At 52.8% G+C, this 13,893-nt stretch overlaps 1 protein-coding gene across 1 annotated transcript in view; it reads right to left on the reverse strand.

The window, feature by feature from the left end:
- The window catches only part of LOC138100586 (E3 ubiquitin-protein ligase RNF31-like), a 49,581-nt gene that overhangs the window by 19,843 nt on the left and 15,845 nt on the right, over positions 1-13,893 (reverse strand). The window contains exons 10-12 of the mRNA XM_068998459.1: positions 9,993-10,286; positions 7,066-7,167; positions 3,512-3,685 (exon numbers count right to left, since the gene is read on the reverse strand). Coding sequence (XP_068854560.1) covers positions 3,512-3,685; positions 7,066-7,167; positions 9,993-10,286 — 570 coding nt within the window. The remainder of the gene's footprint in view (positions 1-3,511; positions 3,686-7,065; positions 7,168-9,992; positions 10,287-13,893) is intronic.

A 13,893-nucleotide genomic window follows, 5' to 3' on the forward strand; every position in this document is an offset into this window, starting at 1 on the left:
CACCAAACCAGTATAAACCAGTAAGGGCAAAGGGCAAACTGGGAGTTCCCAGTGGCTCCCAGTCGCCCTCCCAGTATAAACCAGTACAAACCAGTATAAACCAGTATAAACCAGTACAAACCAGTATAAACCAGTAACCCCAAATCCCCTTTTTCCCCCCTTTAATCCCCTCCCAGTCCCTCCCAGTTCATCCCAGTCCCCGTCCCAGTTGCTCCCAGTAGCCCCAAACCCCCTCCCAGTCCCCTCCCAGTACAAACCAGTATAAACCAGTACAAACCAGTAACCCCCAAACCCCATTTTCCCTCCGTTTTTAACCCTTTAACTCCCTCCCAGTCCCTTCCAGTTGCTCCCAGTCCGCTCCCAGTTCATCCCAGTACAAACCAGTCCCCTCCCAGTCACTTCCCAGTCCCCTCCCAGTATAAACCAGTATAAACCGGTAACCCCCAAACTCCCTCCCAGCCCCTCCCAGTTGCTCCCAGTCCCCTCCCAGTTCATCCCAGTACAAACCAGTCACTCCCAGTCCCCTCCCAGTTCCCTCCCAGTTGCCTCCCAGTCTCTCCCAGTTCCCTCCCAGTTCATCCCAGTCCCTCCCAGTCCCCTCCCAGTACAAACCAGTACAAACCAGTAACCCGAAATCCCCATTTTTCTCCATTTCCCCCATTTTTAACCCTTTAATCCCTTCCCAGTCCCTCCCAGTTCATCCCAGTTGCTCCCAGTAACCTCCCAGTCCTCTCCCAGTCCCCTCCCAGTACAAACCAGTCCAAACCAGTAACCCCAAACCCCAATTTAACCCTTTCTTAACCATTTTCCCTCCATTTTTAACCCTTTAACCCCCTCCCAGTCCCTCCCAGTTCCCTCCCAGTTGCTCCCAGTCCCTCCCAGTTCATCCCAGTTGCTCCCAGTGACCCCCCAGTCCCCTCCCAGTTCCCTCCCAGTGCAAACCAGTAACCCCAAACCCCAATTTAACCCTTTTTTAACCATTTTCCCTCCATTTTTAACCCTTTAACTCCCTCCCAGTCCCTCCCAGTTCATCCCAGTTGCTCCCAGTCCCTCCCAGTTGCTCCCAGTGACCCCCCAGTCCGAACCAGTCCAAACCAGTAACCCCAAACCCCAATTTAACCCTTTTTTAACCCTTTTCCCTCCATTTTCCCTCCGTTTTTAACCCTTTAACTCCCTCCCAGTCCCCTCCCAGTCCCTCCCAGTCCCCTCCCAGTACAAACCAGTACAAACCAGTAACCCCAAACCCCCATTTCCCCCCATTTTTAACCCTTTCTCCCCCAATTTTAACCCTTTTTTCCCCGTTTTTTCCCCCTTTAACCCCTCCCAGTCCCCTCCCAGTTCCCTCCCAGTACAAACCAGTACAAACCAGTAACCCCAAATCCCCATTTTCCCCCATTTCCCCCCATTTTTAACCCTTTCTCCTCCATTTTTAACCCTTTTTCAACCCTTTAACCCCTCCCAGTTCCTCCCAGTGCCCTCCCAGTCCCTTCCCAGTCCCTCCCAGTCCCCTCCCAGTACAAACCAGTACAAACCAGTAACCCCAAACCCCCATTTCCCCCCATTTTTAACCCTTTCTCCCCCATTTTTCCCCCGTTTTTCCCCATTTTTCCGCCCTTTAACCCCTCCCAGTCCCCTCCCAGTGCCCTCCCAGTACAAACCAGTACAAACCAGTAACCCCAAACCCCCATTTCCACCCATTTCCCCCCATTTTTAACCCTTTCTCCCCCATTTTTAACCGTTTCTTCCCTGTTTTTCCCCGTTTTTTAACCCTTTAACCCCTCCCAGTCCCTTCCCAGTCCCTCCCAGTCCCCTCCCAGTACAAACCAGTACAAACCAGTAACCCCAAATCCCCCCATTTCCCCCCATTTTTAACCCTTTCTCCCCCATTTTTAACCCTTTTTTCCCCGTTTTTCCCCGTTTTTTCCCCCTTTAACCCCTCCCAGTCCCCTCCCAGTCCCCTCCCAGTACAAACCAGTACAAACCAGTAACCCCAAACCCCCATTTCCCCCCACTTTTAACCCTTTCTCCCCCATTTCTCCCCCGTTTTTCCCCGTTTTTTCGCCCTTTCACCCCTCCCAGCCCCCTCCCAGTACAACCCAGTGCTCCCAGTTACCCGGGGCTCCAGCGTGGACCAGTAGCAGAGGCGCCACCAGTCCGAACCAGTCCGAACCGGTCCAAACCAGTCACCCCAAACCCCAATTTAACCCTTTCTTAACCCATTTCCCTCCATTTTTAACCCTTTAACCCCCTCCCACTCCCTCCCAGTTCATCCCAGTTGCCCCCAGTCCCTCCCAGTTGCTCCCAGTGACCCCCCAGTCCCCTCCCAGTCCCCTCCCAGTCCAAACCAGTAACCCCAAACCCCAATTTAACCCTTTTTTAACCCTTTTCCCTCCATTTTCCCTCCGTTTTTAACCCTTTAACTCCCTCCCAGTCCCTCCCAGTTCCCTCCCAGTCCCCTCCCAGTACAAACCAGTACAAACCAGTAACCCCAAACCCCCATTTCCCCCCATTTTTAACCCTTTCTCCCCCACTTTTAACCCTTTTTCCCCCGTTTTTCCGCCCTTTAACCCCTCCCAGTCCCTCCCAGTGCCCTCCCAGTACAAACCAGTACAAACCAGTAACCCCAAATTCCCCCATTTCCCCCCATTTCCCCCCACTTTTAACCCTTTCTCCCCCACTTTTAACCCTTTCTCCCCCATTTTAACCCTTTTTTAACCCTTTAAGCCCTCCCAGTCCCTCCCAGTCCCCTCCCAGTACAAACCAGTACAAACCAGTACAAACCAGTAACCCCAAACCCCCATTTCCCCCCATTTCCCCCCATTTTTAACCCTTTCTCCCCCATTTTTAACCCTTTTTCAACCCTTTAACCCCTCCCAGTCCCTCCCAGTCCCCTCCCAGTCCCTCCCAGTACAAACCAGTACAAACCAGTACAAACCAGTAACCCCAAACCCCCATTTCCCCCCATTTTTAACCCTTTCTCCCCCAATTTTAACCCTTTTCCCCCGTTTTTCTGCTCTTTAACCCCTCCCAGTCCCTCCCAGTGCCCTCCCAGTACAAACCAGTACAAACCAGTAACCCCAAATCCCCCCATTTCCCCCCATTCTCCCCATTTTTAACCCTTTCTCCCCCATTTTTCCCCGTTTTCCCCCGTTTTTCCGCCCTTCAACCCCTCCCAGTCCCTCCCAGTTCCCTCCCAGTACAAACCAGTACAAACCAGTAACCCCAAATCCCCATTTTCCCCCATTTCCCCCCATTTTTAACCCTTTCTCCTCCATTTTTAACCCTTTTTCAACCCTTTAACCCCTCCCAGTCCCTCCCAGTCCCCTCCCAGTCCCTCCCAGTCCCCTCCCAGTCCCCTCCCAGTACAAACCAGTACAAACCAGTAACCCCAAACCCCCATTTCCCCCCATTTTTAACCCTTTCTCCCCCATTTCTCCCCCGTTTTTCCCCGTTTTTTCGCCCTTTCACCCCTCCCAGCCCCCTCCCAGTACAACCCAGTGCTCCCAGTTACCCGGGGCTCCAGCGTGGACCAGTAGCAGAGGCGCTGGGCCTCGTCTCGCAGGTCGGGCCGGCCGCAGCTGGGGCAGCCCAGGGCGGCCACGCCGCGCTCGCGGACGCCCACGGTGAAGTGCAGCCGGAAGCACTCGGGGCACAGCGGGCACGAGCAGCCCGGCAGCCACTGCATCTGCACCAGTATAACCAGTATAAACCAGTACGGACCAGTACGGAGCGGTAGAAAGCGGTATAAACCAGTAGGAACCAGTAGGAACCAGTATGAATCACTATGAGCCACTATGAACCAGTAGGAGCCACTATGAACCGCTACGGACCAGTATGAACTAGTATGGACCAGTATAACCAGTATAAACCAGTATGAACCAGTATGGACCGGTATGGATCGCTATAAACCAGTATAAACCAGTAGGACCCAGTATGGACCACTACGAACCACTATGAACCAGTAGGAACCACTATGAACTACTACAGACCAGTACAAACTAGTATGGACCAGTATGGACCAGTATGGACCAGTATGGACCAGTATAACCAGTATAGACGAGTATGGACCAGTATAAACCAGTACGGACCACTATGAACCAGATGGAACCACCATGAACTTCTACGAACCAGTACAAACTAGTATGGACCAGTATAACCAGTACGGACCAGTATGGACCAGTATGGACCAGTACAAACCAGTATAAACCAGTATAAGCCAATACAAACCGGTATAAACCAGTATAAACCAGTGAGGTGTAAAACCCATTGGAGCTGCTGCCCCCAGGTGGCCGCGGAGGGAATTGCAGCCATTAAAACACCAAACCAGTACAGACCAGTTCATCCCAGTTCATCCCAGTTCATCCCAGTAACCCCGAGCCCCAAACCAGTCCATCCCAGTCCATCCCAGTTCATCCCAGTCCATCCCAGTAAGCGGCTCCCGGCCCCCCAGTGCAGCCGGAAGCACTCGGGGCACAGCGGGCACGAGCAGCCCGGCAGCCACTGCATCTGCACCAGTATAACCAGTATAAACCAGTACGGACCAGTACGGAGCGGTAGAAATCGGTATAAACCAGTAGGAACCAGTAGGAACCACTATGAGCCATTATAAACCAGTAGGAGCCACTATGAACCGCTACGGACCAGTATGAACTAATATGGACCAGTATAACCAGTATAAACCAGTATGGACCAGTACGGAGCGGTAAAAATTGCTATAAACCAGTAGGAACCAGTATGAACCAGTAGGAACCACTATGAACCAGTACAAACCACTATGAACTACTACAGACCAGTATGAACTAGTATGGACCAGTATAACCAGTATAAACCAGTATGGACCAGTATGGACCAGTATGGATCGCTATAAACCAGTATAAACCAGTACGAACCAGTATGGATCACTATGAGCCATTATGAACCAGTAGGAGCCACTATGAACCGCTACGGACCAGTATGAACTAGTATGGACCAGTATAACCAGTATAAACCAGTATGGACCAGTATGGACTGGTAGAAATCGGTATAAACCAGTAGGAACCAGTAGGAACCAGTAGGAACCAGTAGGAACCAGTAGGAACCACTATGAACTACTACAGACCAGTACAAACTAATACGGACCACTATAACCAGTATGGACCAGTATGGACCAGTATGGACCAGTATAACCAGTATAAACCAGTATGGACCAGTATAAACCAGTATGGACCACAATGAACCAGATGGAACCACCATGAACTTCTACAAACCAGTACGAACTAATATGGACCAGTATGGACCAGTACGGACCAGTACGGACCAGTACGAACCAGTACAAACCAATAGAAACCAGTATAAGCCAATACAAACCGGTATAAACCAGTACAAACCAGTAGAAACCAGTATAAACCAGTACAAACCAGTAGAAACCAGTGAGGTGTAAAACCCATTGGAGCTGCTGCCCCCAGGTGGCCGCGGAGGGAATTGCAGCCATTAAAACACCAAACCAGTACAGACCAGTTCATCCCAGTTCGTCCCAGTTCATCCCAGTCGCTCCCAGTCCCTCCCAGTCCCCTCCCAGTCCCTCCCAGTCGCTCCCAGTTCCCTCCCAGTCCCTCCCAGTATAAACCAGTAACCCTAAATCCCCTCCCAGTCCCTCCCAGTCGCTCCCAGTTCCCTCCCAGTCGCTCCCAGTCGCTCCCAGTTCCCTCCCAATCCCCTCCCAGTCCCTCCCAGTCCCTCCCAATCCCCTCCCAGTTCCCTCCAATTCCCCCCCCAACCCCCCCCCAGTCCCTCCCAGTCCATCCCAGTCGCTCCCAGTCCCCTCCCAGTCCCCCCCAGTCCAAACCGGTCCAAACCAGTCCCTCCCAGTCCCTCCCAATCCCCTCCCAATCCCTCCCAGTCCCTCCCAGTCCCTCCCAGTCCCTCCCAGTCCCCTCCCAGTCCCTCCCAATCCCTCCCAGTCCCTCCCAGTCCCTCCCAATCCCCTCCCAGTCCCTCCCAGTCCCTCCCAGTCCCTCCCAATCCCCTCCCAGTCCCTCCCAGTCCCTCCCAGTTCCCTCCCAATCCCTCCCAGTCCCTCCCAATCCCTCCCAGTCCCCCCCAATCCCATCCCAGTCCCTCCCAATCCCCTCCCAGTCCCTCCCAGTCCCTCCCAGTCCCCCCCATTCCCCTCCCAGTCCCTCCCAGTTCCCTCCCAGTCCCTCCCAGTCCCTCCCAGTCCCTCCCAGTCCCCCCCAATCCCCTCCCAGTCCCTCCCAGTCCCCTCCCAGTCCCTCCCAGTCCCTCCCAGTCCCTCCCAGTACGCACCAGTTGCCGGGGCAGCCCCCAGCCGCACACGGCGCACTCGCAGCGCAGGCGTCTGCGCAGGGCAGCCCGGTCCGGGCAGGACCCCACGGCCTCCACCAGTTCTCCCAGTAAAGGTTCCTTACTGGGATCGCCCACCAGCCCCAGGCCCAGCTCGCGGCCCAGCCCGGCCACCAGCGAGGCCCGGCCCCAGCTGGCCACGGGCAACGTGGCCAGGATCTGCCGCACCAGGGCCTGCGGGGGGCCAGGGGCACCAGTAAGAACCAGTAAGAACCAGTAACAAAAAACCCCAAACCAGTATGAACCAGTAAGGGAAAAATGCCAAACCAGTGGCTCCCAGTAGGCCCAAATGCACTCCCAGTGACCCCAAATCCACTCCCAGTTCATCCCAGTTCATCCCAGTAACCCCAGGCCCCAAACCAGTACAAACCAGTATGAACCAGTAAGGAAAACACCCCAAACCAGTATGAACCAGTAAGGGAAAAATGCCAAACCAGTGACTCCCAGTAGGCCCAAATGCACTCCCAGTGACCCCAAACCCTCTCCCAGTTCATCCCAGTTCATCCCAGTTCGTCCCAGTTCATCCCAGTAACCCCAGACCCCAAACCAGTACAAACCAGTAGAAACCAACAAAAACCAGTAAGGGAAAAAACACCAAACCACTGACTCCCAGTAAGCCCAAATCCACTCCCAGTGACCCCAAACCCTCTCCCAGTTCATCCCAGTTCGTCCCAGTTCATCCCAGTAACCCCAGGCCCCAGACCAGTACAAACCAGTACAAACCAGTACAAACCAGTAACACCCACCCCCCCCCAGCCCGGCCACCAGCGAGGCCCGGCCCCAGCTGGCCACGGGCAACGTGGCCAGGATCTGCCGCACCAGGGCCTGCGGGGGCCAGGGGCACCAGTAAGAACCAGTACGAACCAGTATAGACCAGTATAAACCAGTAAGGAAAAAACCCCAAACCAGTATGAACCAGTAAGGGAAAAATGCCAAACCAGTGGCTCCCAGTAGGCCCAAATGCACTCCCAGTGACCCCAAATTCACTCCCAGTTCATCCCAGTTCATCCCAGTAACCCCAGGCCCCAAACCAGTACAAACCAGTATGAACCAATTAAGAAAAAACCCCAAACCAGTATGAACCAGTAAGGGAAAAATGCCAAACCAGTGGCTCCCAGTAGGCCCAAATGCACTCCCAGTGACCCCAAATTCACTCCCAGTTCATCCCAGTTCATCCCAGTAACCCCAGGCCCCAAACCAGTACAAACCAGTATGAACCAGTAAGGAAAACACCCCAAACCAGTATGAACCAGTAAGGGAAAAATGCCAAACCAGTGACTCCCAGTAGGCCCAAATGCACTCCCAGTGACCCCAAATTCACTCCCAGTTCATCCCAGTTCATCCCAGTAACCCCAGACCCCAAACCAGTACAAACCAGTATGAACCAATTAAGAAAAAACCCCAAACCAGTATGAACCAGTAAGGGAAAAATGCCAAACCAGTGGCTCCCAGTAGGCCCAAATGCACTCCCAGTGACCTCAAATCCACTCCCAGTTCATCCCAGTTCATCCCAGTTCATCCCAGTTCATCCCAGTAACCCCAGACCCCAAACCAGTACAAACCAGTACAAACCAGTAAGGAAAACACCCCAAACCAGTATGAACCACTAAGGAAAAAACCCCAAACCAGTGACTCCCAGTAGGCCCAAATCCACTCCCAGTGACCCCAAATCCACTCCCAGTTCATCCCAGTTCGTCCCAGTTCATCCCAGTAACCCCAGACCCCAAACCAGTAAGAACCACTATAAACCAGTAGAAACCAGTAAGGAAAAAACCCCAAACCAGTAAGCCTGAAACCCATCCCAGTCCCTCCCCGTGACCCCAAATGCACTCCCAGTTCATCCCAGTTCATCCCAGTTCATCCCAGTTCATCCCAGTAACCCCAGACCCCAAACCAGTAAGAACCAGTATAGACCAGTATAAACTAGTAAGGAAAAAACCCCAAACCAGTAAGCCTGAAACCCATCCCAGTCCCTCCCAGTGACCCCAAATGCACTCCCAGTTCATCCCAGTTCATCCCAGTTCATCCCAGTAACCCCAGACCCCAAACCAGTACAAACCAGTATGAACCAATTAAGAAAAAACCCCAAACCAGTACAAACCAGTAAGGGAAAAACCCCAAACCAGTGACTCCCAGTAGGCCCAAATCCACTCCCAGTGACCCCAAATCCACTCCCAGTTCATCCCAGTTCATCCCAGTTCCTCCCAGTTCATCCCAGTAACCCCAGACCCCAAACCAGTACAAACCAGTAGAAACCAGTAGAAACCAGTAAGGGAAAAACCCCAAACCAGTGACTCCCAGTAAGCCCAAATCCACTCCCAGTGACCCCAAATCCACTCCCAGTTCATCCCAGTTCATCCCAGTTCATCCCAGTTCATCCCAGTAACCCCAGACCCCAAACCAGTAAGAACCAGTATAGACCAGTATAAACTAGTAAGGAAAAAACCCCAAACCAGTAAGCCTGAAACCCATCCCAGTCCCTCCCAGTGACCCCAAATGCACTCCCAGTTCATCCCAGTTCATCCCAGTTCGTCCCAGTTCATCCCAGTAACCCCAGACCCCAAACCAGTACAAACCAGTATGAACCAATTAAGAAAAAACCCCAAACCAATATGAACCAGTAAGGGAAAAATACCAAACCAGTAAGGACCAGAGACCCCAAACCCACTCCCAGTGACAACAAATCCACTCCCAGTTCATCCCAGTTCATCCCAGTTCATCCCAGTTCATCCCAGTAACCCCAGACCCCAAACCAGTAGAAACCAGTAGAAACCAGTAAGGGAAAAACCCCAAATGAGTAAGCCTGAAAACCATCCCAGTCCCTCCCGGTCCCTCCCAGTTCCCTCCCAGTTTGATCCCAGTTCCCTCTCACTCCCGTCCCAGTCCCTCCCAGTCCCTCCCACTATAAACCAGTAACCCCGAATCCCCTCCCAGTCCCTCCCAGTTTGTCCCAGTTCCCTCCCAGTCCCTCCCAGTTCCATCCCAGTATAAACCAGTCCCTCCCAGTCCCTCCCAGTCCCCCCCAATCCCCTCCCAATCCCCTCCCAGTCCCTCCCAGTTTGTCCCAGTCCCTCCCAGTCCCTCCCAATCCCCTCCCAGTCCCTCCCAGTTTGTCCCAGTCCCCTCCCAGTCTCTCCCAGTCCCTCCCAGTTCCCTCCCAGTCCCTCCCAGTCCCTCCCAGTCCCCTCCCAGTCCAAACCAGTCCAAACCAGTCCCTCCCAGTCTCTCCCAATCCCCTCCCAGTCCCCCCCAATCCCCTCCCAGTCTCTCCCAGTCCCCTCCCAGTCCCTCCCAGTCCCTCCCAGTCCCTCCCAGTCCCTCCCAGTCCCCCCCAATCCCCTCCAATCCCCTCCCAGTCCTTCCCAATCCCCTCCCAGTCCCTCCCAGTCCCTCCCAGTCCCTCCCAATCCCCTCCCAGTCCCCCCCAATCCCCTCCAATCCCCTCCCAGTCCTTCCCAATCCCCTCCCAGTCCCTCCCAGTCCCTCCCAGTCCCCCCCAATCCCCTCCCAGTCCCTCCCAGTCTCCTCCCAGTCTCCTCCCAGTCCCCTCCCAGTCCCTCCCAGTCCCTCCCACTCCCCCCCAGTCCCCTCCCACTCCCCCCCAATCCCCTCCCAGTCCCTCCCAGTCCCTCCCAGTCCCTCCCAGTTACCTGCTGGTCGGCCCTGTTGAAGTCCAGCCCTGGCTCCTCCCCCCGGAAGTGACGTAAGCGGAGGGGGCGGAGCCTCCGCCCCTGCAGCTCGCACAGCGCCCCCCAGTGGCCGCCCCCGTGCCGCTGCAGCGCCGCCGCCGCCGCCGCTCGCTCCGGGAAGCCCAGGCCGGACAGCAGCTGCAACTGGGACCAGTATGGACCAGTTCGGACCAGTTCGGACCAGTATGGACCGATATGGACTGGTTCGGACTGGTTTGGAGCGGTCTCGACCGGTTTGGAGCAGGAGAAACCAGTCTAAACCAGTAAAAAATGCCATTTTGGGGTGAAAAATGGCGTAAAACGGACCAGTTTGGACCAGTTTGGACCAGTTTGGACCACTATGGACCAGTACAAACTGGCTTGGACTGGTTTGGACTCACTCAGACTGGTTTGGAGTGGTTTGGACCAGTATAAACCAATATAAACCTGTATAAATCCCCATTTTGGGATAAAAATCGGCCTAAAATGGACCAGTTTGGACCAGTTCGGACCGGTTCGGACCAGTATGGACCAGTTCCGATCGTTTTAGACTGGCTCAGACTGGTTTGGAGTGGTCTCGACTGGTTTGGAGCAGTTTGGAGCAGGAGAAACCAGTATAAACCAGTAAAAAATGCCGTTTTGGGGTGAAAAATGGCCTGAAATGGACCGGTTTGGACCAGTGCGGACCAGTTTGGGCCATTATGGACCAGTCTGGACGAGTATGGACCATTTTAGACTGGTTTGAACTACTTTGGACTGGTTTGGACCAGTATAAACCAGTAAAAAACAGTAAAAACCCCTATTTTGGGCCAAAAAGTGGCCTCAAATGGACCAGTTTGGACCAGTATGGACCAGTATGGACCAGTGCCAATCGTTTTAGACTGGCTCAGACTGGTTTGGACTGGTTTGGAGCAGTTTGGAGCAGTAGAAACCAGTAGAAACCAGTAAAAAATGCTGTTTTGGGGTGAAAAATGGCCTAAAATGGACCGGTTTTGACCAGTGCGGACCAGTTTGGACCAGTACGGACCGGTTCGGACCAGTACGGGCTGGTTCGGACTGGTTCGGAGTGGTTTGGAGTGGTCTCGACCGGTTTGGAGCGGTTTGGAGCAGGAGAAACCAGTAGAAACCAGTAAAAAATGCCGTTTTGGGGTGAAAAATGGCCTGAAATAGACCAGTTCGGACCAGTTCGGACCAGTTTGGACCATTATGGACCAGTTTGGACGAGTATGGACCACTTTAGACTCCTTTGGACTGGTTTGGACTGGTTTGGACCAGTATAAACCAGTACAAACCAGTATAAACCAGTAAAAAACCCCATTTTGGGCCAAAAAGTGGCCTGAAATGGACCAGTTTGGGCCAGTATGGACCAATATGGACCAGTGCCGACCGTTTTAGACTGGCTCAGACTGCTTTAGACCGGTTTGGAGCAGTTTGGACCAGTATAAACCAGTATAAACCAGTATAAGTCCCCATTTTGGGACAAAAATCGGCCTAAAATGGACCAGTTTGGACCAGTTCGGACCGGTTCGGACCAGTATGGACCAGTGCCAATCGTTTTAGACTGGCTCAGACTGGTTTGGACTGGTTTGGAGCAGTTTGGAGCAGTAGAAACCAGTATAAACCAGTAAAAAATGCTGTTTTGGGGTGAAAAATGGCCTAAAATGGACCGGTTTTGACCAGTGCGGACCAGTTTGGACCGGTTCGGACCAGTACGGACTGGTTCAGACTGGTTCAGACTGGTTTGGAGTGGTCTCGACCGGTTTGGAGCGGTTTGGAGCAGGAGAAACCAGTATAAACCAGTAAAAAAAAACCATTTTGGGGTGAAAAATGGCCTGAAATGGACCGGTTTGGACCAGTATGGACCAGTATGGACCAGTGCCGATCGTTTTAGACTGGCTCAGACTGGTTCGGACTGGTTTGGAGCGGTTTGGACCACTATAAACCAGTAAAAACCAGTATAAGTCCCCATTTTGGGATAAAAATCGGCCTAAAATGGACCAGTTTGGACCAGTTCGGACCAGTTCGGACCGGTTCGGACCAGTACGGACTGGTTCGGACTGGTTCGGACTGGTTCGGAGTGGTCTCGACCGGTTTGGAGCGCTTTGGAGCAGGAGAAACCAGTATAAACCAGTAAAAAATGCCGTTTTGGGGTGAAAAATGGCCTGAAATGGACCAGTTTGGACCAGTATGGACCAGTGCCGATCGTTTTAGACTGGCTCAGACTGGTTCGGACTGGTTTGGAGCGGTTTGGACCACTATAAACCAGTAAAAACCAGTATAAACCAGTATAAGTCCCCATTTTGGGATAAAAATCAGCCTAAAATGGACCAGTTTGGACCAGTTCGGACCAGTTCGGACCAGTATGGACCAGTTCCGATCGTTTTAGACTGGCTCAGACTGGTTTGGAGTGGTCTCGACTGGTTTAGAGTGTTTTGGACCAGTATAAACCAGTACAAACCAGTAAAAATGCCGTTTTGGGGTGAAAAATGGCCTAAAATGGACCGGTTTTGACCAGTGCGGACCAGTTTGGACCAGTTCGGACCAGTACGGACTGGTTCGGACTGGTTCGGAGTGGTTTGGAGTGGTCTCGACCGGTTTGGAGCGGTTTGGAGCAGGAGAAACCAGTAGAAACCAGTAAAAAACCCCATTTTGGGGTGAAAAATGGCCTAAAATGGACCAGTTCGGACCAGTATGGACCAGTATGGACCAGTGCCGATCGTTTTAGACTGGCTCAGACTGGTTCGGACTGGTTTGGAGCGGTTTGGACCACTATAAACCAGTAAAAACCAGTATAAACCAGTAAAAAACCCCATTTTGGGGCCAAAAAGTGGCCTGAAATGGACCAGTTTGGACCAGTTTGGACCAGTACGGACTGGTTCGGACTGGTTTGGACTGGTTCGGACTGGTTTGGAGTGGTCTCGACCGGTTTGGAGCGGTTTGGAGCAGTAGAAACCAGTAGAAACCAGTAAAAAATGCCGTTTTGGGGTGAAAAATGGCCTAAAACAGACCGGTTTGGACCAGTTTGGACCAGTATGGACCAGTGCCGACCGTTTTAGACTGGCTCAGACTGCTTTAGACTGGTTTGGAGCAGTTTGGACCAGTATAAACCAGTATAAACCTGTATAAGTCCCCATTTTGGGATAAAAATCGGCCTAAAATGGACCAGTTTGGACCAGTTCGGACCAGTTCGGACCAGTATGGACCAGTTCCGATCGTTTTAGACTGGCTCAGACTGGTTTGGAGTGGTCTCGACTGGTTTGGAGTGTTTTGGACCAGTACAAACCAGTATAAACCAGTAAAAAACGTCATTTTGGGGTGAAAAACGGCCTAAAGTGGACCAGTTTGGACCAGTTTGGACCAGTACAGACCGGTTCGGACTGGTTCGGACTGGTTCGGAGTGGTTTGGAGTGGTCTCGACCGGTTTGGAGCGGTTTGGAGCAGGAGAAACCAGTAGAAACCAGTAAAAAATGCCGTTTTGGGGTGAAAAATGGCCTAAAACGGACCAGTTTGGACCAGTTTGGACCATTGTGGACCAGTTCAAACCAGTAGCGGCCACTTTAGACTGGCTCAGACTGGTTCGGACTGGTTCAGAGTGGTTTCGACCAGTAGAAACCAATAGAAACCAGTAGAAACCAGTATAAACCAGTCGAAATCCCCATTTTTGGGCAAAAAGCAGCCTGAAATGGACCGGTTTGGACGAGTTTGGACCAGTATGAACCAGTACGGACTGGTTCGGACTGGTTTGGAGCAGTTTGGACCAGTATAAACCACTATAAACCAGTATAGGTCAGTACAAACCAGTACAAACTACTTAAAAACCCCATTTGGGACTAAAAATGGACCGGTTTTGACCAGTGCGGACCAGTTTGGACCAGTACGGACC

Source organism: Aphelocoma coerulescens, unplaced genomic scaffold (genome assembly GCF_041296385.1).
Source record: "Aphelocoma coerulescens isolate FSJ_1873_10779 unplaced genomic scaffold, UR_Acoe_1.0 HiC_scaffold_116, whole genome shotgun sequence".
NCBI lineage: Eukaryota > Metazoa > Chordata > Aves > Passeriformes > Corvidae > Aphelocoma > Aphelocoma coerulescens.